Genomic DNA, 24,744 nt, shown 5'->3' on the forward strand with positions numbered 1-24,744 from the left:
AAAAGAGCAGGCAGAATGTTTGATGAGACATCGGACACTAGGAAGAAAAGGAAATGAAAGAGTCCAAACTAGAAAGCAATGAACTAAGGATCAGCTGACTGAGGTAACTTTACATTCTGGCGATCTTTTTTCAACCACCAATAATCTCTAAAAGACATTAATTTACATTTAGCTGACTTCCAAGTAATGAAGGGCAAACAATGAAACAAAAAAGAACTTACAACACAGTAATATAACAAAACACATCTGCGTAGGTGGTGGCATCCTTTGGGAGACGGCATTTATGTCAACAACGACAAAATGGTCGATGCTATTCATTTATAAAACAAGCCATGCTATTAATTAAGCTTTATTTTACTTGTCCTTTCATGCAGATGATTACAAGAAAAGTTATTGGAAAAATAGAAAAAAATCCCAATTCCCCTCGTGGTGAAACTCCGTGTCGAGTGTGGCTTGACATACAAGCTGCTGCCGTTGCTAACCGTGTCGAGTCACACTCGACATTCGAGTGCAAAAGGTTAAGTTATACAGATTATCAATAACCAACTAAGTGAATACTCAACACTTGTATTAAAGCATGACCTACATGAAATTTTCTATGCTATTTAAGACATGATAAAGAGGTAGTCAAAAGCAAGGTTATAAAATACATTTACATATTTATTCACTATGAATAAATTTACACTTAATGTTGATACAACAATAGGCATTACCTAACTGAAAGGGCTATTATCTTTCCATCAGTTAAATATCACACTTGGCTGAGCTATAGCATCGAATGGAATGAGAACTGGTTGGCTGTGAAGACATTTTGGTCTACCATTCCACTGCTTTAAAAGGGCAAGGACATCATGCCTTGGCAACACAGGAGAAGATTGACGACACATTCTAATAGCTTCTGACTTTAAAAAAGAAAAAAATCTTTATTAGCATAAATGAATAAAAATTATCACCTATTATATGAAATAATACATTGAGGGAAGCAATACAGGACAAGTGTCACTTGGTTAACCACTAATCGGTTTAAGATAAGAAGTGAGTCAAAGCTAAATACAAATACATATATCAGGCAGATATAATTATGTGAGAACATACCTCAATATAACTTGAGATTTGAAGGGTACGGCATTTTGATAACTTTTCATCTGCAGACTCAATTATCTGAAGAACTTCTTTAAGGTCATCCAACCCATATGTTGAAATCACACTAGCCACTTCTGTTATAAGAGCAGATGAATCATTTTCGCCATCACCTTCAAGGAATAAAGAATGGCTATTAAGAATAATAAACCCACAGAAGTCTTCGACACCAATCAATAGAGATTGCTATATGTACAGGATACCTGTATATAAGATACAGAGTGAAATACAAAGCTCAAAACTGCAGAATCCCACAGATTTACATGATGATTAACTTATCACAAACACATACTCCAGACATATAATGCTAAGCTAATTAACAAAAATTTTTAAATGCACAAATTACCTTCCAGAACACTGATTTGAAATCCATTTTTAACAATTAATTCACTTGTAACCAAAGTCTGTTGCTTGATGACATCATAATGACTCTCCAATGATAACAATTTCTTCCACAGCTCAGATCCAATTGCCCTAAAGACATAAAGAGAACAATTTCCAGTTTCTAGATGTTTTCCACGAAAATATTTATGAATTAATGATAGACGGAAATGCAATACTTGAGAACTCCATGAACAAGTGTTCTCCAAACATCAGCTTATGGTTATCACCGTCAAAGTAACAAAACCAATAATTTTATCTCTTCATAGTCACCTTTCATCAAATACTATTGGAACTGCCAAAGGAAGAAGAGGTAAAGCAAGACTATCCATCAACTTCTGATACACCACCAATTCCTGAAGAGCAAAATGTCGCAGGATCCCAACATCCTTTCCTTGCCTGTAAACCCACATTCCACTAGGCTTCAACTGACCAATCAAAAATACTCTTTCATCTGCCAACCTCCCCTGTTGTTTCTCAGGGGCTGCCTCTTCCCTGAAAAATAATGAAAAAAGAAGAAATTGGATAAAAAATGGAGACTAGTGCTTATTAGATGCCACTATTTAATGCTCTTCTCAATGATAAAGAAGGGATAAATCAGATGATGGCTTCTCTTTCTGAGGCAAAATTCAAACTACTGAAATTTATAATAATTGTAAGCAAGATGCCATAATTTCATAATAAACATCTACATCATACATACCGTTTTTTAAGTTTTTGCTGAATTTCATTAAAAGAAACCTTTTGTGTTCTACCAATGACTGGCACACATTGAGTCTCCTGTTTTTCTTTCACTACTTTTTTCAAAAGAGTTTCCTGTTTGGCTTTGTCATTTAAAATCACTGGTAGCTTTTGAGCAGTCTTTTTAGGTAGCGAGCTGAAACATATGAAAATTATAATAGTGATAATACAACCATAACCACAGTAATCAACCCAAAAGTCGGTTTGGTAGGTGACGGTAGAATTCACCCAGTACTAAGCCCGCCGGCATGTGAAATTCACACATCAGGGTAGGGGGTAAAAACCATAAACACAGTAATCAACCCAAAGGTCAGTTTGGTAGGTGACGGTAGAGTTCGCCCAGAACTAAGCTCAGCGGCATGAGAAATTCGCACATCCGGGTAGGGCAGCCAGTTCCTTTCCCTGTGCTGGTTATGGTTTCCCAGGAAGATCTGGTACCCGAAAAATCACATAGCTTGGGTGAAGCTGCAGGTGCCCAGAGAGGCTTGGCCAGGAATCGAACCTGGGCCCTCCAGTCAGCAGTCCAACACTCTACCCCCTGGACTACGCAACAGTGATGATACAATAAAAATTTTAAATATTGATTTCAATAAAATAATATAAAGACTTGCATAGAACCTTTGTTACACCATGGTTGCTAATCCAGTATCTTTTTAAATTTGAGCTTACTCTCCCTAATACCAAAAGAGAATCTTCAAATCAAAAGCTCTTTCGAAAAATAAGGGTAAAAAGGGAAACTCACACATTGCAAGATAAAGGTTCCTTTTTCTCCCTATCATCTATTAAACAGGTATACCACAGTATACCAGGAGGTACTACAACTCAGATCATAACATATGAGCAATGAGGGGTATATATAGAGATTTTGATTGGATTTAAATCTATGACCATCTATCAAGAGTCAAAAGCTCTCCCCATCAGGCTACCACGCTACCTACAAATTTGATGCAAATTAACAAAGATACATGTGCTCTTGCCCCACATGACACAAACTAAATTTTATAGCAAAATGTGACTCAATTTACCATTCAGTTACATGAATTGTTTCAAATTTAAAGTAAATGTTGAAGAAAAAATAAATTATATTTATTTTAGTTATTATTATGAAACCATATTAATTAATCCAAAGTTAGGTTTGATAGGAGAGGGCAGAATTCCCTTAATGCTAAGCCATATGGCATATAAAATTAAAACATTATGGTCAGGGGTAAGTGAGAGGAGAAATCCTTCTCCTGTACTAACTGTGGTTTTTCAGGAAGACCTGACACCTGCAAAATTTAAGAGTTAGAAGAAAATTGAGGGTAATCATTGTCAACCAGATTTGAAGCTAGGGTAATTGGTTATTAGCCAAATGTGCTACCCATTGGGTTACCATGCCTTCATTATGACAATACCACTCTCTCACCAGCAAGAGGAGTCCGGAATAATGAGAAACGTGATTTTTGGTTTAAAAGAGAGCAAAAAGTGAGACGATAAAAATAGCAACTAACAAAGTGTGCTATTTATGATAAAATAACTAAACATTTTCTCACATTAGCTTTCATGTTCTTCAGGACTTTAAGTAACTATACAGTATAAATGTCATCAGCACGATGCTGATCACTACAGCAGTAGCTGAATCAGTGTACATAAAATGCAGAATAACAGCTTCAGAAAAATGTATAGCAAATGATAATTCATAATCCATATTTCAGTCTTTTTGACACTGTTTACCACACTACACAAATAATGGAATAATTAATACTTCATTTTAAATTTAAAATAGGATTAAAGTAGATTAAAAGTCAGGTAAGACAAACTTTGACTGTTTGTACAAAAATTACTGAAAGATAAAAATACAAGTCAATATAAAAATATCATGGAAAAAATTCAACAATAAAAAGTCTAAAAGTTTTTAAGTATAGCCCTTTTTTTACCGGCAGACACAGGATAAAAATCAAATTAAAACATGTACAAGGATAAAAGCTTATAAGGATGAAGGTAATTGGTAGTCTGTGCACTGAGTTCATTCAGTGCGCTGAATAAGACTGGGAAAAGTTTCCTGTAGCCATGCTTATACACAGTTTGCCATAGTAAAAATCTCTCATATCATACATAAATCTTAGCTCAACTTGATACAGTTGATTGATTGATACAAAATTGATTAATATTTGAAAAAGTTTTGGATTTGGATTACCTAAAGACTATTAAATGCTTTCAGAATAGCATCGGTTTGAGAGAGAGTTTAAGAGTTCTTGATGGCAATAGCAGATCTGTAATATGAATCAAGGCCAGAAGTTCACATCTGACCCACAACTATTGAAATTCTGGATCTAAGGGTATAAGGAAGATGGTATGCTGAAGTTTACTTGGAAACAAATGAAAAAAGATTAGAAAAGGAACAGAACTGAGATTCAGAGAGAGAAAAAGAGAGGAAATATGATGTAAAAAAGTTCTCAGAAATTGTGTGAGATACCACAACAGTAACTTTCAATGGAGTTATCCACTATATAAGCATTACATTAAAGAAAAGTCTTCTGCTTGTTCTGTCAGCAATGCTGTAAGACTGACTAATCCTTAGACTTTGATGCATGCATGTGCATGTCACATCCTGAAGACTGTATATAAAAATGTTATTTAACAGACAAATAAAAACTTATGTGAGAAATAACCATCATATTTTAAGTATGATGCTGGATGTGTAATTTTGAATGTAAGTGATGGCAATGGAAGAATAAACAAACTTTGTGCTTCCACAAGATATCCTGTGGAAATGCAAATTTATTTGATTATTCCTTGAGAATCACAATGGAATTTCACAAAGTATCAATCTCAAATATCTCTCAAATTGAATGTAATTGACTGCAATTTGAACTGAAAAATATAATGCATGCTCCAAGTTTGAAATAAAAAGTTTGCTTTCTGTTGGTCAATCACCTAAAAAGGACATTGATGCTATTTGATATCAGCAGGGATGTAAAATGCGTGACGATATTAATGCGTGATTATATGTAATAAAACAGCATTTGCAAGCAGAAGAAGAAATGGACCACATCATTTAGATGTAAAATCAACTCGGAATGATGCTTGTGGTATAAATAATTTTCACCAGTGGCACCAAAGAATAGACATAAAGAGAGGCTAATTATGATTAATATGGCAAATAAAGTACCCCTGAATTCACAGTATTAAGGTTGGTAGGTCCAGTGTAGATACAATACCAAGAGAAAATCTAATAAAAAATATCTTATGCATGATTACAAAATTAATATTAATGGGAAACATAATTAGTTACCTTTCAATCAAAAGCTCAGAATTTGGTGGTTTATGACGAGCTGCTGCTTTGGCTATGCCTTCTTTCCTAAATTCATCACGCTCTTCATCAGCGAGTTCTTCCCAGCGTTTGGCTAATTCTGATGCAACATTGGTGAAAAGGATTCCTGGTTGCTCTGCAATGACTATTTCAACACATGATAAAATGCTATTGTTTAACTACCCCTATTAAGCCTGGTGACTGGTAGGATAAGGACTGTTCCATTAAGTTCCACAGGTAATAATTAATCAGGCACTCAAATTAGGATAATATATTATCACATCATAAGAAATTACAAGAGGAGAAAAGGATGGCAGGAGAACATGAGGGATAATAGGTGGTTTTAGAGGTAACCTTATGAAATTAATTCATATTACAATGAAATTCCATAACTTAGTGATTCAACAGCATTTTATTCAGATGTGACCCGGGTTTCAATGTTCAACGTCATCCGGCAGGACCTGAAGATGCCAATAACATCGAAACCTAGGTCTTATCTAATTAAATACTGTGGAATAACAGCTTAATAGTTTTCCATTCAATTATCACAGGGGAGATTCAAAGAACAACATTTTATATCCAGCATATGAGATACCACTACACATGACAAATAGCATTATTAATTGAACCATCAGTGGCATGGATTTTAATGAAACAAGTGAAACACTGCTTCACTAGCTTGAATACAGCAATAAATTAACTATGAATATAAAAAATAACTTTAATATCAAATACTTTCAGTGATAAAAATAAAAAGCTCTCTGCTCATTGCCAAGTGCTGGGTTCTATGGGGGATGTTCAATAAAGAGAGCTCAAACATTTTTATTTGCACAATTAACAGTGCAAAAAATTATGTAATACTGTTAGATTCTTCTATACACAGCAGAATTATTTCTATATACAATTTATCAGGAAATTCATTTTGTGAGCTCTGAAACTTACTCTTTGGTCTTGTTTTGGCAGCAAAGCAATCGAAGCCTCGCATATCTCGCCGCCCAAGTTGGCTGCATGCATTTGGTAAAGGTGATGCCACAAAACTTTTATGTGGTGTATGTTCACTAGATCCAGATGATGATTGATCAGCTGACAATTTTTCATCCAAGGCTACTTTCTTTTCCACTTTAAAAGGAGCAGTGGAAACATGTTTATTGGCTATCAACTTGGGATCACTTTCACTCTTGGAGGGTAACTGATGATTTGGTTCTGATTGCAGAATTTTAACAGGCTGAAAGAGACATTCGTGTGCACGTAAAATAATAAAGATATGAATTTTGGAGTAAAGTAACTAATCTAGAACAGTAAGCTGAGCATAACAAAAAATACATGGTTCATAAAACTGAATTAATTATAAAATTTAATATAGAAACAACCAATTATCAAGAAAAAACCACCAACACAAATATCAATGATAACTGTAGTTGACACATCAAAAATGATTTTAAATTTAAAAATGAAGAAATTCATATACTTAACAGGAATAGTTATAATAAAACAGTGAGCTGTTTTTCTTAGCCATGAAAGATACTTATTCAAGGTAATTACTAACATCTTCAATAGGCACTCCAGTAACACTCATTTTCCCCCTGCTCCATGCCTCCAGATCAAGCTCAACTTCATTTTCGTTATTTTTTATGGAGTTTTCAGTTTCCTGGATAACATCTTTATCTACAATGCCCATTTCAGTGCAGTCATTGATGATATTCTCTTTGATAATGTCCTCTATTTCATTGCGGGATTCAGTTGAATCAAAGTCCAATATTTCATTCATAACAGAACCCCCATTCCCTGGAATACCCTGCACTTCTGGAATGTCCTCTGGTTTCCTAAACACTTCTATCCGAAATGACCCCAAGCCCAACTCTTTTGAACACAACTTAAGAGTGCTAACATCAAGTACATTTTCAATATCCTCCAAATTTTCAGGAGATTCAACATTTGGTATCTGTGAATCTGAAATTTCAAATGGCTCTAGTGAAAGGAATGGTTGATTATTTTTACTGGGGTCTACATTGCCCAAATTGAGATAATCAGAACCACTTCCTCCACCTAATTCTTCCACTTCAATTCTCGCTTGCTTGGAAGGAGGAGGGTGAGATAAAAGATTTTGATCAGATTCTGAGTTTGAATAATTGATATTCCCACTGCTACTGCCAATATGAAGAGATGAATCTGGCGAACTTGTGCTTTGATCCTCAATACTTTCTTTTGGTACTGCAAGCTTCTTTTTCCGTTGTTTCCCTTCCAAGGGTTGTGATGAAGGATCAACACTTGCTGCTTCGATACCATAATATGTTATAATTCTTTCTTCTAAAGTATGAAGAATCACTTCCTAAGAAAATAAAATATTACAAATGAATTCATGTCACAATATCTCAAACATGGTAAAAGATTATCTTCAAAATCAGTCCTAATAAAACAGCCTGGATATTTTTAAATTTAAAATTTGGAAATGTTTTGGATAAAATTTCAAAGAGGTAAATACCATGATAAATTTTCACCATAAAATGACAAATATCAGCCAAGAGCTAAATGATCTTGCTCAGTAACAAATATCAGCAACGATTAATTCTAACGCATAACAGGACAAAGGGTTTCAGCCTCTTTTGAATGCCAAATAATTTTATACCAAAAAATATGAGATATAAGTAATATTTAAAATTAATACATAATGTATTAATTTGTAGACATGGATACATACAATCAAATATAAATGAAAACCAGTGATATATTCTGTCCCTTAATTTTTCAAGAAAATGTTAAATAAGGACCCTAGGTTCAATGGTGATGTCTATGAACACCCCGAGTGAAACCCAAGCCATATGATTTTCTGGGTATGAAAATTTCCACGGAAACTTCAGAAAACTAAGGGATAAAGATGCCCATCTCTCTCTCTTGATGTAGCAATTAAAGCTGTTCATTACTGAAAGATCAGTTTTCATATCCTTCTCTGGAATTTCTTCTGTAAAACTCCAGTTACCATATTTTTCGGCACATAAGATGCAGTTTTTTTTACTCCGAAATGTGCATCTCATTGGCCTGGGGTACATGGGTATAACTTAGATTGAGCCAATTCACTGGAAAAATACTACGAGGGCTCTCCAGAAAGTAATCTCCATTTTCGTGTAGCGTGAGAATTAGTGGAGGGAGCCAAATGATCACTGTATTGATACACATGGTAGGTCAGTACACCTCGAACTGCAATGGCTGGAGGGCTGTGCTGCTTTGTTCACAACAGCGAGTCAAAATGAACAATACAACAGAAATTCCCACCAAATATGAAGTTCGTTCAGTGATAAGGTTTTCACTGATAAAAAACTTCAAAGCTGCTGACATTCATTGGGAAATTCTCTATGACCCAAATATGATGAGTAACAGAATTGTGCATCAGTGTTATTATTCGTTTAAGAGTGGATTTAAATGTCCATGATGATGACAGAAGTGGCTGCCCATCTGTGGTGAACAATGAGCTGCACCTCTAAATTGACGAAAAGCCCATGAAAACCAGCATTTTACAATATCTGCAATCTTTAGAAAGTTTTCCACAAATTAATATGACTCTGTTGCATGGAAACATGGCTGAAAAGTTAGGCGACTACATTTTTTGTGGTCATCTCGACAATGAACTACAAGATACTGTCATACGTTGGTTGTGATCTCGGGCAGCAGAATTTTATGCGGAAGGAATTTGAAAACTAGTTCAGAAATTGGACAAATGTTTAAATTTGTATGGCAAATGTGCATGAAATAGTAGATATGCAGTATGTAGTTTTGAGATGAAAATTATAAATTTTCTGGCTCTTTTCCAGTGTATTTTTTAGAGCAAGATGGAGGTTACTTTCTGGACAGCCCTTGTATACTACCTTGATCAAAAAGTTCCCGGAATAACCACCGTGTGGCGCTCCCATCGTTCCGATTTGAGTTCTGTTTTTTTTGTTAAATTGGTACATCTGTTGTTGATATTCCCTTTAAATCTTAGTGTCATAACTTGACATTTGCAAAAGTTACGTAGCCAAGAGTACATCTATCTCTGTGTGTGTTGGCGATTTTTTACAATTTCAGAAATGGATTTAAATTTGCAACAACGAACTTGTATTAAATTTTGCGTAAAAAACGGATTTAGTGGCGCACGGACGTTGGAAATGTTGGAAAAGTGTTTCGGCAACGATTCTCTAAAAAAAACGGTCGTTTACCAGTGGCACGAGCGGTTCAGAAGTGGTCGTGAGTCAATCGAAGATGATGAACGCAGTGGCAGACCATCGACATCGAAAGTCGGTGAAAAAATTGATAAAGTAAAAGAAATGTTGGTCAATAACCGCAAATTAACCATCAGAGAAATAGCGGAGGACTTGAACATTGCCTATGGATCCGCCCAAGACATTGTGGTTAATGATTTGGGTTTCCGTCGTGTAGCAGCAAAGTTGGTGCCAAAAGACCTCAATTTCATGCAAAAAAGAGACCGTGTTGACGTCGCAAAAGACATGATTTGCGAGGCTGAATCCGATCCCACATTCATCAAAAGGATCATTACTGGAGACGAGACGTGGGTTTATGAGTACGACACGCAATCCAGACATCAGGCAAGTGAATGGCATTCACCAAATGAGCCGAGACCAAAAAAACCACGTCGTTTTCAGTCAAAAAAGAAGGCAATGCTGACGGTTTTCATGGATTACAACGGTGTAGTGCATCATGAATTTTTGCCAGAAGGCCAGACAGTAAACAAAGAGTATTATTTGGGCGTTATGAGACGTTTGCGTGAAGCAATTCGCCGAAAGAGACCAGAAATGTGGGCAGAAAACTCGTGGATTTTGCACCATGATAACGCACCGTCGCACAGTGCTATCATTATTCGTAATTTTTTGACGAAAAATGCAACAAATACCATCCAACAGCCACCGAATTCACCTGATTTGGCTCCCTGTGACTTCTTTCTGTTCAATCGAGTTAAAAAACCATTACGGGGAACGCGTTTTAGCAGCCGAGAGGAAGTAATGGAAAAATCGCAGGAAGCACTGATGGACATACCGAAAACCGAATATAAAAAATGTTTCGAGGATTGGATCAAGCGCTGGCATAAGTGTGTTGCAGTCGATGGGGATTACTTTGAAGGGGACAATATAGATTTAGATGAATAAACTTGTATTTTTAATTTTCTGAATAAATTCCGGGAAATTTTTGATCAAGGTAGTATATCACATTTTCCTGCATCAAGCATAGAAAATGGTTGCGGTTATTACAAGTTTTGCTTATATCACACTCTTGAGTCAGTAGTAAGCAACAGATTTTTAACATTTCATTGAAAATTAAATAGTAAAAGAACATTAAAGTACAGAAAAACCTAAAAATTCCCTAATAAATCGTTTAGCTACATTTCACATGTGGTGTTGCCATGAATCTTAATATGCATTGGGCTGATCTGATGTAGCCCCTTGACCAATACATACATACATTGCATCTTTCCCATTAAACTCAGATTTCACAGGCATTCAACACAAAGTAGTATGAGAGTGTCATAAAGGGACAGAAAATGATAGGTTCTAATACAAATTTTGTTTATGTCTAACTAATACTCGTACATACTTTTCATTATGATGATATCATGCCAAAATTAAACTCAAAGCCATCAAGTAATCATGCTAATGTATATAAAAATAACCAAAGTTAGCAGATTTCTAGAATTGAGATGCTGAAAAAAGGAACTAATTATATTTAATAGACTTATAACATACCTCACATCTTAGGAGAACTTTTGTCTTATCTGATTCAAGGTTGACATCTAATTGATGGGTGGGTACATTCAGCCTTAACACCCATGGTGGCTTTTTGCGATTAGGAAAGTCAGAAGACAGGCCCTTTCCAATGCAACTTGTCATCATCTGTAAAAGAATAAACACATTAAATATCAATCAGCTTAAAACACATGAGTACAGAAAAATCATTTCTAGCTGTTAATAAATACATTGGAAGCCAATGCAAAAATGGCAGGGGAAAAATGTATTTTCCAAAACTCTTAATGTAAATATATAGTCTGAGGCTACTGATCAAATAATGTGAAATAATCAGGATTACCTTCCATCATTTTATCAAGTACCATTTTGTATATGATATGTTTTTTGCACTGGTAAAGTATAATTTGTAAAGTGAAATGAAGAACCACAATAGGCACCTCAAAGCAAATCTTTAAAGTACAAATGTGCTACCTCAGGATACTAAAAATATTTATAAATCAATACCCATAATTCCTGCCCTATTACTGTGCATTTGATAAAATATGACGACAGAAGTGACAATATTACTATTTAACTTTCTTGCCTCAAAATTTGGTCTTCCCATACTTTTACATCACTGTTTTGTTTTACATTTTATGGAGAGCCTAACATAGCTCTTGTAAAATGGTTCAACATCAAATATTAAACAAGGAATCCTTAGTTTGATTCCTGGTACCATTAACACCTGATCTACGGTGTCATAATAAACAGAGTTGAAAGAAAATATGAAATTATGCGAAGCCATTGGAAACAAGCAGTAGTTTCACAACTAACAGGATGAAAAATTCAAGCACAAAACTTCCTCACTTAAGCTTACAGGTTGCAGTAAAGAGCTAAAATTAGAACTTTAGATGATTATTACAGGAAAGAATGAAAATTATAAATACATTTAATATGAATATGCAACATATGTATATGTATGCTGAAAAAAAGTAAAATATACCAGCAAACGATCAAAAACAGTAAAAATATTTTATTTCAATCTTGCTGAAGACAAACAAAATGGACAATATTTCATAGAAAATTCTTGAATTTTATATCTGCAATCATTTAGATATTTTTTCCAAAGAATCCATCTCAATTGTTCTAAATACGAAAAATATACTCCTTTTCCCACAAATATAAATTCTTTCAACAGCTAAATATCTGAATCAAAATATAGCACAAAAATTAAATTCTACTAAAGATGTAATCCAAAATACAAAAATATATTCCATACATTTTATTATGTATCATTACGATACAAAAGCTTATGCACATTTTTGCAGATTCAAAATTTACACTTTTAATAAAAATGCCAACATTTAAAACTCCAAACAAGGGTTAATAAAATAGTAAAATTCATGAATATGATAAACCTTTTCCACTTTTTTGTGCTTCACTGGTCTTCCATTGATTATTAAATATTCATTCAATACAATGCCTTCTACTGTTTGAGTGGAGCAGAATTCAGAAATGCTTGATCCTTTCTTAGGCACCAGGATATCCATCTCTATCTGCAAAAAGTTAATTATGAATTTGGTAATTATAGTAAACAATGAGGTATCTTAATCATTTTATTAGCATCATATTATGAAAAAATACTGACAGATCAGGCACTTACAGCAAAACAAGTCATAGCACATATTAAGTTATCATCATAGTCTGGCCAGAAAAAAAATAGCTTTATTTTCTAATGCATCATATAGGATTACTGGCAAGGGGTAAAAAATTGCAGCTTGTCTTACATGTATTTCGAAGCCCTCATAAAACCAATCCCAAAATGCAATCCATACAATACCGGTACGATGTGGAACTGCAAGTATGCACTATATGATTCAAACCTAATCGCACATTGATAGGAACCATGACATTGTATTTATGAAAACCAGATGTCGTATGAAACTAGGATTAGTATTTTCTGACTGTTATCATGAGCAATGGGCTATGATCAGTAATATCGCTTAGTGTAACACCACTATACCTTTTTGTAGTACTTTAGGTAACGTAACATAACTCAACCTATTGTAGCATTTCATAGCAAAGATAGGTTAAATGGAATAAGGGAACATTTGGTCTCAATTTCGCCCAAATAAAGACCTCTATCTATCTATCTAAAGGTGAAATTTGCAAATGCAGATGGGATGATATGGAATCATCGCATCAGAACTCTACTGTCTATTGCAACAGCCATGGAGAATTCATTGAGGATTCTCAGAATGGTGTCACAATATCAGAAGGGTATTTAGTTGCAAATATCTGTCTTGATGTTCCAAGTCTTCATATTTGTTTGAATGGTACGTCTTGGCGAGCAAGCCTTCGTCATTGAAATGTCAAATCTCATCCTCACCCCCGCTGCTTTATTTAACTCCAAACTTTACAAAATCAGCAAGCAAAGGGAAAAAGAACAATAAAGGAGAAATGCTAAAACTTGAGAGTTGATTTAAGAAACAACAAACAGGAAAATTAATAATACTACAAAATTCTAATCTTACGCAAATAAAACTCAAATTACAAACATACTGGTACAAAACTTCTGTTTTGATTTTATTTTATTGTCCACATTAGTGGTAGAATGAATAATATATAAAATATATTAACTCTTGGCCATCCAATGGTGAAAAAACTTTTATTTGTTTTTAAGGGAACCAGTAAATCTATATAGCAAGGACAAATTTAAAAATATTTTTTCTGCATCTTTTTCTGGGAATGTACTGAACTTTTCAGTAGAAGTAAAATTTCATGGAGAAAATTGGCTGATAATAGACTTTTTGGACAGTGAAGAGCAATGGTTCCACAAGTGGGTACTACCGTCTCCCGTGGGGCGGTACTTTAGTCTATGGGGGCAAAATAAGCAAGTAAGCGGCAGGGGGGTGTAAAAGGCTCCTGACAATGTGACATTAGTGAGGCTTGGTAACATTCCTTTAGCCCCTGTTTTAAAGCTTCATTTTTAAAGTTTACATTGTTTCTGCATCTGGAAGTAATTTAAACCATGTAATTCCTTACATTTCAAATTATGAATGGTTGAAAAATATTTACAAGCTTTTCTCGCACAAGGAAAACTTATGAAGGGGTTTAATCTCATTTGGTCTATTGTTGGCAAAACCTCACGACACCGAGTAGTTTGGCAGTAAAGTTCAGTGCGAATAAAACGGGTGTGAATCCAGAGAGGAATCAGCTCATCTGATTATTAGATTCAGTGGTTTTACATCAAATATTTATCTGGATAGTCATTTTCCAAAGCATTCGGTTCCAACGATATTATCAAGATTGTATTGGTGAGTTATTTTTCAGTCATCGCATGATATCATTCTAGTTATAGTACTATCATATAATTTTTTGTATTATTTTATAATGGCAAAGCATATTACGAAAATTAATGTCCAGTATATTGTTTATGTTTTCATGAAATGGTAATAGATAGTTCAAAAAAAGGACCTTTTATCTCATACTTCGTATACACACGATTGAACTTTCCCTTTGCCGACTAGATATCAATTAAATTAATTCCCAGTTCACTGATCAAAGTCACGGTTTTGCTGAGATCATGCATTTCCTTGAAGCTGAACATTTTTCAAACAATCGATAGTAATCACGATAATTCTTTGAATAAAGAAAACTTTGGAAATATTTCGCCTTCACGAGTAAACTGAGTAGTAAACATACTTCTTCACAAAATTCCTCTTACTAAAATATCATCAAATGAAAAGGTAGCCTTATTATGGAATAAACTTTAGTTGAATCAATGCACACACAGGTATCAAAAAATTGAATCAAAGCCACTTTCAATGCAACAGACCCTTGAACTGCCTTTCTTATGAATACAATTTAGAGAATTACATGGACTAATATGATCATAATGACAGAATGAGAGCCAAAGAAATATTATTTCATCCTAAACTGACTAGACCATTATTATAAATCGAAGTCGAGAGGAGCTTACTCTGCAGTGGAGTGTTCGGTTCGACATAGGTGAATGTGCAGACCTATGGACAAACTTACTATGCATCATTATCAAATTTGCGCTCACGTGATAAAAGTATTGCAGTTGTACATGAAACGTACAATATTTATTTAAAATCAATAAACTGTATTAATATTTTCAGTTTGCCCAAAGTGAAACTACTACTGTTCAAGAGCAAAATAATGTGTGTATAAATCCAGTTTTATACCAGGCATGAAGAACAAATTCATATATTCAGCCTTGCATACATGCTAAAAATTATGCCGCAAGCACATAAATATGTTGTCTTGATATTTTTCATATGGTTATTAGTAATTATATTTTAAAAAGCAACCACTTAAAGATTGAATCCACGTCTTATCATTAACTCATACGTGCATTCTATTTAGTTAATATATATTAAATTTTATTTTAACAATTGAATATTTAAACCTTTACTGTAGAAACAGAATGGCAGGGAATGACTCCTCAAAGATGAAATGCAGACAGTATAATATGGATTACCTTAGGTACGGATTGATAGTCACCTATAAACAAGCACATACCTATGTGCTTACTATACGAAAGGGTGTCTTCAAATGAGGCAATGAAACCTTCCAGAATAATTGACCATTTTTAGAAGTCACATCTTGACAAGATAGAAAAGACTAACATTTATTCAGTCACTTTGTGAAAGCTTGCAAAATCGTCCAACACTTTCAAGTATGTTGTGTAATGCTTCAAAACATATCACTGATGGCATCATACAATATGTCACTATAAATTGCCAAATCTGGAAAGCCACAAACAATTGGTGAAGAACTCATCTTACCAGCAGTAAGTGAAGTCCTGAGTACTGTTCTGCATGAACCACTATGTGATAAAATAAACATTATTTCCTTAAGCAACACTTCAGTTCAAAGACTAATAGATGAAATGGCTGAAAATGTGGAAGATGCATAGCACGACATCCTGAGAACAACAGAATTTGAATAACAGTTGGACGAATCAACTTTGCCACGTATTTAATCTGTGTTTCTACCTTAAGTACACTTTATTAAAGATGAAAATCTATCTCAAGAGTTGTTGTTTGCAAGGTTATTAGAAACTGACACAAAAGGGGAGTCAATATTTCGTATCATAGAGCAGTTCTTCAGGGACAAAAAAATCCACATTCAGACATGCTGGCCCTTGTGACAGAGGGAGCTCTGAAAATGACTGGTCGTCACTATGGTTGTATTGCATACTGAAGAAAATATGTACCAAATGTTTTTGCTATTTATTGTGTCATTCACTGACAACATCTACTGGCTAAAATACTTAGTGATTGCCTTTACGAAGTCCTTAAACATTGTAATTACCGCGGTTAACAAACTCAAAGCCCATGCTCTAAATGATCGATTCTTTCGAGAGTTGTGTGATGAGAACGATGAAGATTTCAAATGTTTGTCACAACGCATGGAAGTTTGTAGGCTATCAAAAGGCAATTATACATATAAGGCCCTTCTACTATCTTTTTGACACTGTCGTGCAGTTTTTTTTTAGGAGAAAGATGCTTTTCTTAGGGACAACCTTAAAGAGATTAGGAGTGACATTGCAATTTTGTCTGAACTATTTTTAAAGTTTATTGAAATGAATTCACAGTTGCAGGAAAATGATACTAACCTTATAAAGGTGGTGGTGGCTTAACCTTATAAATCTGTGGTGACTGTATTTTATTTTCAAGTTACTTTTATTTAAGTGCGACATAGGTCGCCATTAGCTTTATAAATTTCCTTCCCTGCCTAAGCTAGAAGAGCAAGCTGGTATCGGTGATGATGATTTTAGTCTTCTGTGACCAATTAGCCACCTTGCATACATATATGATGCAGCAATTTGAGGATCTTCTTTTGTTGGAAATTTCAGACTGGGTAATAAATACATTTGTAGATATTGAGGAAGTAGGACCATTAGAGGAAGAATTAATTGGACTACAAAATGATATTGAATTGAAACCAATTATGATAAATCATCTAGAGTTTTGGTTACAGAAGGAGTTTTCTGATCGTTACCCTGCATAACTGATGGTGGTTAAAAAACTCCTTGCATTTCCGACTTCGTATTTGGTGCAACGTGGTTTTAGTGCAGTCATTCACCTTATTTCCAAGCAGAGGAACAGGCTTCAGGTATGTGAACATGGTGATTTAAGACTCCTGCCGAGTGACATTAAACCGGATGTTGGAAAACTGGTGTCAGGCGATCAATCCCATTAAAATTTTATTCGATGGAAATATGTAATAAAATTAGGCAAAACAATCTCCTTAAATAACTTCTAGACCCTGAAAAACTATAATCAATAGTTACTTAATCGTTTCACTAATTTTAACAAAACATGATTGGTTATTCTATTTTCATAAATTGAAAATGTTCATGCAGCATGATTGCTTAATTTAAGTAAAAAAAGGACATATTAACTTCTGAAAAAAGCGTTTTAAAATTATTTATTTTGATAATTTATATTTTTGCAAAAAGTATATTCTCACATCAGTTCCTTTTATCGTGTATTGAGTATTTTGCATAAATGTGACATGAAAACTATACATCTATTGGATTCTAAATAAAAATTTGATTAGTCATTGTTTTTAAATTAATTATGTCGATGCTCCTTATTTTGTTTTATGATTTTGATTATTATTTAAAAGCTACCAATTAGGCCTTGAGTATAGGAGCATAGGTTTATGGATCCAAGCATTGGGGGCTCGAAAAAGTTTGGGAAATACTGGTGTAGAGGATAAGAAAATATGAAGAATTGTAGGAGGAAATAATAAATAGAAGAGGTAAGGCTGGTAGAAAATACTTTTAAGTCCATTGGATGTGTAATAATTATCACGGTAGGCCTAAGCCTACCTCTACGTGGTAATTTGGCTATTATGATGATGATTTAACAGCTTTTACTTATCATAAACCCAAACTCTCTCTTGAAATGTTTTACTTATTTCAAATGCACAAAAATACAATGAAATTACTCTCTTCTAAAATAGTTTGGCCCAAAAGACATTTTTACAACATTTTATGTAGAAGTAATACTCACTTCAACATCCTCACAAACCTCTTCCTCGGATGGTAAGTCTGAATCATGGTAAGAACCCTTCCAATACATCTGATGCAATAAAACAGCAAGCTTGTAACCTAATGCCTCCTGAACAGCTGATGTTAGTGCATGAGCAGTGCATTTCCTCCACACAAGGGAACCTTCATGCACTAATGAAAATGCAAGATTAGGTTTGGCCATTGAAAAACATCGAAGCAACCATAATATAGTGCGTAGACCAGAAGGAGATGTTGAGAGCATTTTCCGGCGGACTGGCAGGTTCATAAATAAATTTTTCACTATGAAAGTTGTACCTGAAAAATTACCCAACATAAAATAAGGTACATATAATAAGGAATAATATATAAATTTCAATTATTTTCCTAGCTTTATAGCAACTATTTGAATGAAGAAGATAATCCAATACTAAACAAGCCTGCAGCTGCTAAAAAGTGAGCCTACAGTTAATTAAAACTGACTAGAAGAATAAATTCAAGGAGTACATGGATATGGTTCAAACCCAAACATAAAAAACTTAAACTTAAGAAGGATATGTGTGAAAGAGATCCATACTTGAAAATTATGTTTCCTCCACTAAATTTTATATTTCTTCATGGTATGGGTAATATAAAATGTATGGCATGGATAATGGATTTTCATTTTAACTTTGAATTTAATCATATCTAAAACTTCATAATTCTTTTGATTTACTATATTGCCTTACAGTAAGTCTCATAATAAATTATGATTTATGTTACAGGAAAGTAATTCTTTGTAGGAAGAGTATTACTCACACTGTGCTCAAGGACATCCAAACATGTCCAGGCACAATTCGTGGATTACATACCATCATCTCTTTTTAGAAACTATAAATTAAACCCTTTGGTGGCAACTCACGACAAGAAAAACTGCAACATAAATTCTGTCAGATATATTCTTATGAATGAAGGTTTGTAAGAAGGGTGCACAATGACACATATTTACTAGCTCCATAACTTCTGAACTACATCAGTCTTAAAGTTTGAACATGAAATTGGGCAGAATATACAATAGGTATAGTTCATTCATTTCAGTTTATGAAAGTGGAGAAACAGACAGTAAAGATTTCACATATAACATTTTTTTGAACACAAAATATCTTGAAACAATTTAAAGCCAAAAATATTGGAAAATACTTACCATCTATTTACTTGTTTCTGAATGCCAGCAGTGCAACAAAGATGTCGGAAACCAAATTACCTATCAGGTGTTTAAAACATATTACGAAGGAGTCCAATGGCTCAGCTGAATTTTATCACTTTCCATTTTTTCTGTTCAAAATTCTATATTTCCTAATAATTTGATCATCAAATATCAATTTGAGCACTTCTAATATAAGTAGATGAATTTTTATACATTGGCTGGTATACTAGCTCCTAAGGGCTTAGGTTCAAATGCCAGCAGTGGAAATATTTTTCAGCGGTAACCAAATCCCTACTTAGTGCTGTGCAGAGGGAACTTCCAAGTCAAGCACATCATCCATTGGATAGGATACATTTAAATGTGGACCACTTGGTGCCTTTCATTTAGATAAGGCTAATGCTAACACTGAATTTTTCTTCATCCTTAACCTGAAAACCCTACCTTTTCCAAATCACCCACCTATCCCTAATGGCAAAAATGTCCATAGCTGTTGGTGACTTCCCCTAATAACTATTGCAGGGCGGCCAGCAATTACATGTTTTCTAATTCCAGGGTTTCAAGGATAAAAAATGGTTTAACAACTTTTTGAGATACCATTTTAACCACCTCATATTCCAAATGTAATCCAATCAAAACTTTAGTCTATATGGGAAAATGTTTCAGCACTCTCCACTGTACAATTGGTATTCAAGGCTGGATAATTAATTAATAAAATAATTTTAAAATTTGAGGATCACCAAAATGATAAACCTGCTCACAGTACAGATATTATCTTGCTTTCAGTTTTGAAGTCCTACATCTATACTTTTAACTTCATCATTAAAACATCTAGATGAATACTAACCATATCATGACTCCATTTGGAATATTGTATCACTAGCATTCAGAAAATTCAAATTTGTTAATAAGCGATAAGGAGTATATGAGTAGGCATCTAGTGTTGGTGGAAAAAAACATACCTATTGTAAAAGATTTCTTACCCGTGGAACGAGGGTGGTCCCATAAGTACCCGGCCTGACCTAGAGATGATGGTAGTAGGAAAGGCCTCAGCCCAACCAAAATAAAAGCTGAACTGGATTCTACCCTGGGTGAGTCTGCTCCTTTGTTTACAACAGTAAAATATTGGGTAGCAGAGTTTAAATAAGGTCGAACGAGCTGTCAAGACAAGCATTGCATTGGTCGACCAAATGAGGTGACGACTCCAGAAATGGTAAAGAAAATCCATAAAGTGATACTGGATGATCGTCGACTGAACGTGCACGAGCAAGCAGACATAGTAGGCATTTCAAAAGGTGCAGTACATCGCATATTAACTGAAAATTTAGACATGAGAAAGCTGTGTGCAACATGGGTGCCGTGTTCGCTCACAATTGAGCAAAACCAGCATCATGAAGATGTATCAATTGAGTGTTTAGCACATCTTTACAGCAAAGAATTTAGCAGAATTTTTGTGCTGTTTCATAACCATAGATGAAACATGGGTCCATTACTTCATAACTGAGACAAAAGAACGATCAAAACATTGGATTCAAAAGGAAGAACCGGCTCCAAAGAAGGCAAAGACCACTTGATATGCAGGCAAGGTCATGTCATCAGTTTTTTGGGATGAACGTGGGATAATTTTTATTGACTATCTTGAAAAAGGAAAAACTATCAATGGCAAGTATTATGCGAACCTATTACAACATTTTAGGGAAGAAATGAAGCAAAAGTGGCCGCATTTGCCTAAGAAGAAAGTGTGGTTCATCAAGACAATGCACCAGCTCACAAATCCGTTATTGCAATGGCCAAAATTCATGAATTAAAGTTTGAATTGCTATCTCATGCACCCTATTCGCCTGATAGCCCCCTCGGATTATTTTCTGTTTGCAAACTTGAAAAATGGCACGGTGATCAAAGATTTTCCAACTGTGAAGAAGTGATGTCAGCAGTTAATGGCTATTTTGAGAAGTAAGAAAGTTCTTATCATAAAAAGGGTATTGAACTTATTAAACATTGCCAGGAAAAGTATACAGAGCTGAAAGGAGATAATGTTGAAAAATAAATACATTTTTTTCCAACATTTTTGTGTTTTCTTTGTCGGGTCGGGTACTTCTGGGATTAGCCTCGACTTTTCCCTCAATAAGAATTAAAATTACTTCTCAGTTGTAGGGAAGCAGTAAACAGTTGTTTGGTTGAGTGACACTTGGTTAGGCCAACTAAAAGCACGAATGCTCCTTCAATGTACACACACAGATGTGACGCAAGATTCTTTACCTTCTTGCAGAATACATAGCATATAGGAAGCCATTAAAAAATTTGCTAGATAAGCAATATAAAGTAAATACAAATAAATAATTTTTCCATCTACTGTCCATTGTCTTCTTCTTGGATGTACCCTAGCAATCCATGGCCTAAACAGAAAAACTAAATCTGCTATTTGTTCCACATTATAATTGAGACTGCTATATTGGTGCTGGAAGTATGGAAATTCACCACATAAACATAATGAATTGCTATGTATGTGTGTATATATATATATATATATATATATATATATATATATATATATATATATATTCATTCACATGGAAATAGATATAAGTAAACGAGATAGCAACACATAGAAAGGACGAACACAGGAGAGGTGGGGAAGGCAGAATCAAGCAGCTCACAAGGGTAAAAATATTTCCTTGACCGGGACTTGAACACTTTTCACTTGCCAGGCAGATGCTCTGACCACTTGAGCTATTGAGGTAACGTAATGTACACTGAGACCTGCAGGTCTCATATGTCACCAAGTACCCTGATTCTTTGGCCAAGAGATGGCACCAGGGGGCTGTTTCTTCAACCAGAGGATGAATAGACATCACACAAGAGGAAAGATCAGTGGCGCCATGTGGCCATATGTTGCCACTTTGTTTGCCATATGGCAGGATTTCGTGTTTGAATGTATATATATATTTTATACACATACTTTTATGAAGCATTATACTTAGCCACAATATCGTAAACAGTTGATTTGGGGTACCAGAAGAATCAAACTATTTCGAAATGTAATGCCCAGGGCAAACACTTTGATAATAGTGGTTCTTTGATTGCACTTCCCACTTGGATGTAATATCTCAGCCATTTTGAGGTTATGCCTGATTACTAGATGCCTATAGTTTTCAAGAACGCCAATCACGACCTCCGGTGGAACTACGATATGGCAAGAAATACAAATTGAAATTTGTCTGGATTTAAGCACCTCACCCTTTATACTATATATATATATATATATATATATATATATATATATATATATGTATGTAAATACATATATATATATATATATATGTGTGTATATATATATATATATATATATATATATATATATATATATATATATACATACATACATACATACATACACACACACATACATAAATAAATATATATTTTTTATAAGGAACAGGCCCCCCTACCCTGATGTGTGAATTTCACATGCCATCGGGCTTAGTACTAGGTGAACTCTGCCATCACCTACCAAAAACAACCTTCGGGTTGATTACTTTGTATTACTAATAAACATGCCTTCTTTTTTCCCAGTTTTACCGTTCAAATTGTTGTGAATCTGATTAAGAGAATCTTTATGGACCATCAAACTGCATGCCACTGTTATTAATGGAATTTGTCAGATTTTAATTTTAGTCAGGGCCAGCATAAACAACCTTATCTCAGTATCTACCTATCTAAGTAATTACTGTCTTCCATATTTTCTTGAGGTGCCACCCTGATTATTAAAAAAATGTATTTTTAAATTCTTCTTTGGCCATATAATTGAGGAAGCAACAATTAACTTGCGTTAGGAAGGAAATTAATTTTTTGAAGCAAGTTGCAGGGATTCTTGTACATATTATTTATTGGTCATTTGGTATCATATAAGGTAGGATATTATCACTTGGTTGGGGGATTCTTATTCTATGAAATTACAATCTCAAAATACAATCATTTATAAAATACAACAAAGGAGAGCTAATGAATTTTTGAAGTATGATAAAGGTTCTTACCTATACCTAAGTATGATGGTCCTGATGATATGATTCTTCCCTCTTTATCCACAGAGTAAGTAGTAGCAACATCATCATCATAAGTTCGTGTAGTAAAGCTTAAATCGGCTACAGTACACAAAGCATTTAAGGCTTGACCCCTAAAACCGTAACTTTGCAGATTATCTGAAAAAGAAAGGTAAATTTTCCAATTGTTCAATATATAGATGAAAAGATGTTAGCAATCCAAGGTATATAACAAAAATTGAGAAAGAAAATAAATGGGGCCTATAAATGTAACAGAAAATCCACCATTGAAAATTGCATCATATTTCATCCAATTTCACCATAGTCCATTTTCATCTAAAATACGGCAACTCCCACCAAATGTCATATGACCATTTATGACTTTTTTTAAAACTATATTTCGGTTACTTTAATGAATGCTAGAGGAAATACCACTGCAACTGATTATTATCAAATTAATCATTTGATCTGAATTTTCATTTGCACAACTCCACTATCTCCGCATGACATTCTCACCTAAATCTGAAAAATCTTGTATTTTAGAAGTGTGACCTGCCAAGCATACAAATGGAATGTCTGAATGACATATTCCTGACCCATTATCACGAACTTCAATGCGATTCAGTCCATATTTTTCCTAAAAAAGAAAAAAATATAACAAAGACGGTTAAAAGAAATTTAGGTTATCATCGATAAATCTGTTGAATGAAAAAAATTCTTAAGCCCCAAAAATTGTTTGTGAATTCAACTTATTTTTTGAAGTGATACATGCGTATTTAAAAAAAAATTATACGTGGTGTGAAAATGAATTAACAGCAGAAATAGATCCAGCACGAAAAGTTTTTAATGTTACAAACATACACAATTGGGCTTATTCCACACCCGATATGGGTCTGAGCAAAATATTGACCCTCTCGATTTGGATCATTGAAATTTTCTCCTTGGACTCACGGAATGTTCACAAAAATGAAGATTCCGTTTTACTGTGTCGGAAAAGGTTTCAGATATGCACTTATAAAATGCAAAATAATACCAAGGAAATGTTGATCGAAGTTGCTCCAGCATCAACAGCATTTTCTAGCAGTTCTTTTATGACACTGTACACTGAAGTGACAACAACAGAACTACCAATTAGTTTAGCTGTCCGTGCATCCAACGGGGTTATATGCATTGCGACATTGAAAACAAGTATATATCCAAAGACTTATGAA

The 24,744-nt window shown here is 34.3% G+C and overlaps 1 protein-coding gene across 2 annotated transcripts; it reads right to left on the bottom strand.

Moving 5' to 3' along the window:
* Positions 1–333: 333 nt before the first annotated feature.
* Positions 334–24,744, bottom strand: LOC139687537 (PMS1 protein homolog 1-like). 2 transcript variants are annotated; one of them, XM_071584745.1, is made up of 14 exons: positions 24,567–24,744; positions 24,050–24,170; positions 23,528–23,692; positions 18,315–18,628; positions 12,681–12,818; positions 11,284–11,430; positions 7,101–7,883; positions 6,497–6,779; positions 5,537–5,699; positions 2,225–2,398; positions 1,795–2,016; positions 1,487–1,614; positions 1,096–1,253; positions 334–902 (listed from the first exon to the last, which is right to left on the bottom strand). In XM_071584745.1, exons 1-14 carry the CDS (start codon positions 24,702–24,704, stop codon positions 741–743), a joined length of 3,096 nt encoding a protein of 1,031 aa, XP_071440846.1. In that variant the 5' UTR covers positions 24,705–24,744; the 3' UTR covers positions 334–740. The 2 variants fall into 2 exon arrangements, with proteins under 2 accessions (XP_071440846.1, XP_071440847.1); XM_071584746.1 differs by lacking the exon at positions 24,050–24,170 and having other exon boundaries at positions 24,567–24,674.

The sequence above is a fragment of the Hetaerina americana genome, unplaced genomic scaffold, assembly GCF_022747635.1.
Source record: "Hetaerina americana unplaced genomic scaffold, ioHetAmer1.1.p SCAF_2, whole genome shotgun sequence".
In the NCBI taxonomy this organism is placed as follows: Eukaryota; Metazoa; Arthropoda; class Insecta; order Odonata; family Calopterygidae; genus Hetaerina; species Hetaerina americana.

Excerpts from the sequence above, each read along its gene's own strand:
- LOC139687537 (XM_071584745.1), bottom strand. The coding sequence starts at position 24,704 with ATGCATATAACCCCGTTGGATGCACGGACAGCTAAACTAATTGGTAGT. Across the intron at positions 7,884-11,283 it reads AAGTTCTCCTAAGATGTGAG|GAAGTGATTCTTCATACTTT; the intron begins GTATGTTATAAG and ends TTATTTTCTTAG. Across the intron at positions 2,017-2,224 it reads CAGCAAAAACTTAAAAAACG|GGAAGAGGCAGCCCCTGAGA; the intron begins GTATGTATGATG and ends ATTATTTTTCAG.